At 41.6% G+C, this 4544-nt stretch overlaps 1 protein-coding gene across 5 annotated transcripts; it reads right to left on the reverse strand.

Annotated features, from left to right (window-relative positions):
* Positions 1-383: 383 nt before the first annotated feature.
* On the reverse strand, positions 384-4278 carry LOC307046555 (uncharacterized protein). 5 transcript variants are annotated; one of them, XM_079692962.1, is made up of 12 exons: positions 4219-4278; positions 3762-3888; positions 3425-3505; positions 2987-3194; positions 2625-2677; positions 2436-2534; positions 2022-2254; positions 1756-1934; positions 1577-1670; positions 1041-1385; positions 782-899; positions 384-502 (listed from the first exon to the last, which is right to left on the reverse strand). In XM_079692962.1, the coding sequence occupies exons 1-10, from the start codon at positions 4261-4263 to the stop codon at positions 1062-1064; spliced, it is 1443 nt and encodes a 480-aa protein (XP_079549088.1). In that variant the 5' UTR covers positions 4264-4278; the 3' UTR covers positions 384-502; positions 782-899; positions 1041-1061. The 5 variants fall into 5 exon arrangements, with proteins under 5 accessions (XP_079549088.1, XP_079549086.1, XP_079549085.1 ...); XM_079692960.1 differs by having other exon boundaries at positions 1577-1658; positions 2625-2794; XM_079692959.1 differs by having other exon boundaries at positions 2625-2794.
* Between the last annotated feature and the right edge of the window lie 266 nt (positions 4279-4544).

Below are 4544 nucleotides of genomic sequence, written 5' to 3' on the forward strand. Positions count from 1 at the left end.
GCAGTGCTGTTTGAAGGATGTCTTCAGAAGTACCCGATGTTTCTGATGTTCCTGTAGAAATAATATTGGCAGTAAAATGTACTGTTACACAACACGTAACGGTTTTGAGAAACAAAGTTGTGCAACATATTTAACACCTTTTAACACAAATTGATGGTACAACTATGGAAACTGGAACATATCAGAGATAAACATGGACACATAGTTGGCTTGCTATTGCTTGAAGATTATGTCCCTGTCTACTGAAATCCAGTGAGTGTCCCATTACGTGGCATGAAAAATCAGCCTTATTGCCTTAAAATTGGCTGCTCTTTAGGATCAAATCTGTAAATTCAAACACTCATGGACAATGATATGTAGCTGGTGTTATCGCGTCGTGCTTACCAGATGCCCATTCCTTCACGTCGGAAATCCACGTCGACACCATGTCATCTGAGACACAATGTAGCTCCGTCTTGAGTTCCTCAAGACTTGCAGTCTCTTCCAGGAGCCTCTTACTAGTCTGATAAACAGTAGACGATGGACATTTATCAAGATTAAAACTTGCTATGATTAACAACAAGCCATGTGCAAATGACAAAGGACACAACAACACCTTTAATAAGAGGCTCACCTTCACATATCTTGTGGAAAGTGCCGGATGAAGTGAGTCACCTTTTTTCCTGTTCCATCCCATTGCATGCACTGTGAGCATGTCCAGTCGTGCTTTTGAAAGCAATAATGAACTTATGATGTGTCATCTAAAAAAGTATGCAATAATAGGGCAAGACCTTCCACTCACCTGCTTTGGACATGTATTTTGTTGTCAGGGCACAACGGGACAGGTAGCTGTTGACCTGCTCCACCTCTTCCCCAGCGGTCATCCCTGCTCCCTCCTGGTTCTTCCCACTCCATATAATCTGATGGTAAAAGGTTGCTGGAATTGTTGTGCAAAGAGGCTACATACTACTATACTAAACAGTATAGCTTAGATATTTACTACTTCAGTATTATAAATATAAAAAATATAAATGTACGTGATACAAAATTATTTCACATACCTCGCATTTGGTAGCATGGGCTCAAGCATGCATTACACTGAGGAATGGCTTCATGGTGGTCAGCTCCTGGAGAGCAGGAAGGACACTTGCAGCTTTCTCCATGTACGGCCAGTACTTGCAAGCCACATCCATGGCGAAGAACTTGGCTTTGGCTGGCATGAGTTCCTTTTGAAGATACAGGGGGTAGGCAAATATCTCCCCCCTGTACATATTTAAGGCCTTCAAAAGAAACCCATGGCGACATACAGCCACCTCCATCCCTTCTTCATCCAGCTTCGAAGCCCTCCTTGACGTCTCCCTCGCTGCTGTCCACTGGGAGTCCCCACATGTGCCTCTTCCCTGGGTCTAAGACACACATTACATCATGACAAATCAGTTAAAAGCAATGGAATCACGATCTACACCATTTGTTCTAATTATCTGATTTTGGAGTAGATGGTAAGGAGAAGTAGCTGAATTTGAAGAAAGTCAGGGTCGGATATACATGGCTATTTTTGTGATATACCTATAAGGTAAAATGATGAATAAAAACTTGCATTTTTCAGTGATCTCTGTATTTTGTCGACAAATGCAGCCACCGCGCTGTCTTCTGCTACAAAGAGCCCATTAAAAAAGGCGCTGCCATCAGAACTGAGGAAAAAAAGATTAGCAAATATATCCATGAAATATAAACAGTAATCCAAAAAGTTAAATAACAACATTGTAAAAACAGCACCTTCCACTTCGCCGAAAGCGATACAGCTTCCTGTTTCCATCGGCAGAAACAGCCAACATCTCCGGCGTGCAGGCAGGGCAGATGAAAGGAGCACCACAGCAGAGCTGGTCTTCCTCATACGAGGCATAGGAGAACTCCAGAAAGCTGCGCTGCAGTGCATCTCCGTTGACAGGTCCAGACTGGAAGATAATTACATATATTGCTGTGATTGTGTTATTTACGGAAATGTTATAATGTATAATATGGTAAAGAATATTTACACTTACTCTTCCTCCACACTTTGTGCGATGCTCCAGCAGCTTTGCAAAGGCCTGTCTGGAGAATCCCGGAGAGATGACCTTGAGCTCTTCAAAGGAGCTCAGGAGGTCCAAGGTGTAAAGTGTGGAAATACTGACCGAAGCTGGCCAGTATCCACTCTTAAGGAGGACTTTCAAGTCGGGGGTCCACTGCTGCTGGCAAATTTGACAGACATATAGTGGCAGATGCAAGTCATAACGCCCTTGGAACAAGTAAATAAACATAATTAAGACACATTTTACAACAGTTCCATCTACAAATAGTCAAAGATGAACAGATATTACATGAAGGTTTTACTCCAAGTGGAAGCACAATGCCTCAGCCCAACAGTAAACATATATCAACAATTCAATAGAAATCCAAATATATATATATTTGTTTACCATTGACGGTAATTAAAATCACTGGTTTGCCTGGTACCACAGTGAAGTTTGTGCCTTTACAGGAGCAGTTGGGTGCCTTCACAGTTGGCAATATGCAAGCTGTCAAAAAAAAAAGAAAAGCACTAATTACCATTATATGCTGGCCAAAGAGACATGTGAACATCAAAATGCAAGTTTGAGAGAGCATACCTTGGTCATGGGTGTCATATCCACCTTCCACTCTAACAACACACGTTGTTGGACTAATTGGTTTAAAAAAAACATTCATTAAACTGTCCCTGTTGTGGAGTGGCTGGTTCTTGTGATGAAGTACATCACAGTCTCCACAGAACCACTCCTTGGGGAGACACTCTCTACACCTTGGGAGGAAATACAAAATTATTCTAATATCCTAGAATTACTTTCATTTTCATGTGGGTTTTCTCTAGGTATCCAGTTTTCTAACATCCCAAAAGTCATGCATGTTAGCTGAAATAGCAGGGCACTGAGCATTAATACTGAAAAATTACAATTAGGTAAAGTAATTTAAATAAAGGTAAATGTTATCTCACCTAATAACAGCCGGCTCGTGGCAGAGGCCACACAGGGGATGACCAACAGCCTCTTTTTCTAGAAGGCATTGTAGGTGGTGTGGTCTCGCTTCTTTCCAGCGCTCTGAGGCTTTCTGCTGCCGAAAAGACCAGGATGAGGCAGACGTTCTTCGAGGCTCAGGAGGAGGACATGAGGAAAGAATGTCAGAGAGTCTCTCCATATTCTTTTCTGTGAACAGAATGGGAAACTTTAACTGTAAATGACTATATTTAAGATGAACACTAAAAATCAAGGATCATTTCTTTGCTCAGTATGGAACTGGCCAATATCTTTACTGAATTACATTCCTCGTTCGAGTCCTGAACTGTCAGTTGTGTATAAGGTTATTTTCTCTCACCAACACAATTTATTTAAAAATTGATTTTAGTTTTAAACTTAAAGCCATTTTTGTGATTTACCAAATTCGTGTTGTGCTGAAGGTTCAGTACGCAGAACCTCCCCACTCGAAGACTGGAAGCCCTCAGTCGGGGGGGATGTGACTGTAAAACATCACACAGAGGGTTAACAACAGATAACTGTTGATTTGTATTATCTACCTATTGTTTAAAAGCTTGTGAAATTAAATAAAGCATAGTTCTTATGACACCACAGTGGGAATGTCTCCGACTGTAGTGTCACTATGCGTTTATGTATTGGAATTATTGTAGACCCTCAACAAGCAATTACTGTGTTTTTCGATTTTCCAACCATTTATTTAGTAAATTCATAAAAATGTAAAATAATTGGGATTTCAACCTGTAGCTGAGCCTTGGCGTCGCCCTCCACGCCTCCCTCTCGGCTTGCCACGTCCTACACAGCCCCTTTTAGGGGACTGTAAAGTGTCTCCTACAGAGCGTGCCCGTTTCCTTTCCTCAGCTGCTTTCTGTGACCAAGTAACAACTCATGTAAGGTTGATGTTGCTGATAAACTGATACCATATGACAGTGGACAAATAAAAGTAAATTCATTCACTTGAAGAACATTTTTGCTTCAAGTTTTTCCTACCATATACAACTAATGAAGTAAAACAAGTTGAACAAGCTTTATTTAGTAAGCCTCTGCCCCCCATGTTGTAATGATGAACCGTTTTGCAAAGGCCCTATACATTGATCCAAAATCCAGTTACTCTTGGCCTGTTCAGCATTTTTTGGATAACAGATAGTGCCAAATTCAAGTGGGAAATGAATGAGGTCATATGGGTTAAAACACCAACCTTAGCTTCAGCTAGCATGTGTTCATGCTTCAGCTCAAGAGCCATGCGTTCCCCTCAGAGTCCTGCATCGGGTCGGGTATCCGTGGGTACCCGACGGGTGACCCGCAAAAAAGGTGATTTGCGGGTGGTATTTTTTCAAACGCTTTTTTCCGGGTTCGGTTCTGGGTAAAACAAAGATGATGCGGGTCGGGTTGCGGGTGTTGCATAATAAATATATTTAAACAATAATAATTTAGTTTAATGTTTAAATCCTCAGACCTCTCCCCCGCGGGACCGAGCATAATCATAACCTCTGCAGCGCATCTATCTGCTGCTGAGCGCACCAA

This window comes from Notothenia rossii, assembly GCF_949606895.1.
Source record: "Notothenia rossii genome assembly, chromosome: 7".
NCBI lineage: Eukaryota > Metazoa > Chordata > Actinopteri > Perciformes > Nototheniidae > Notothenia > Notothenia rossii.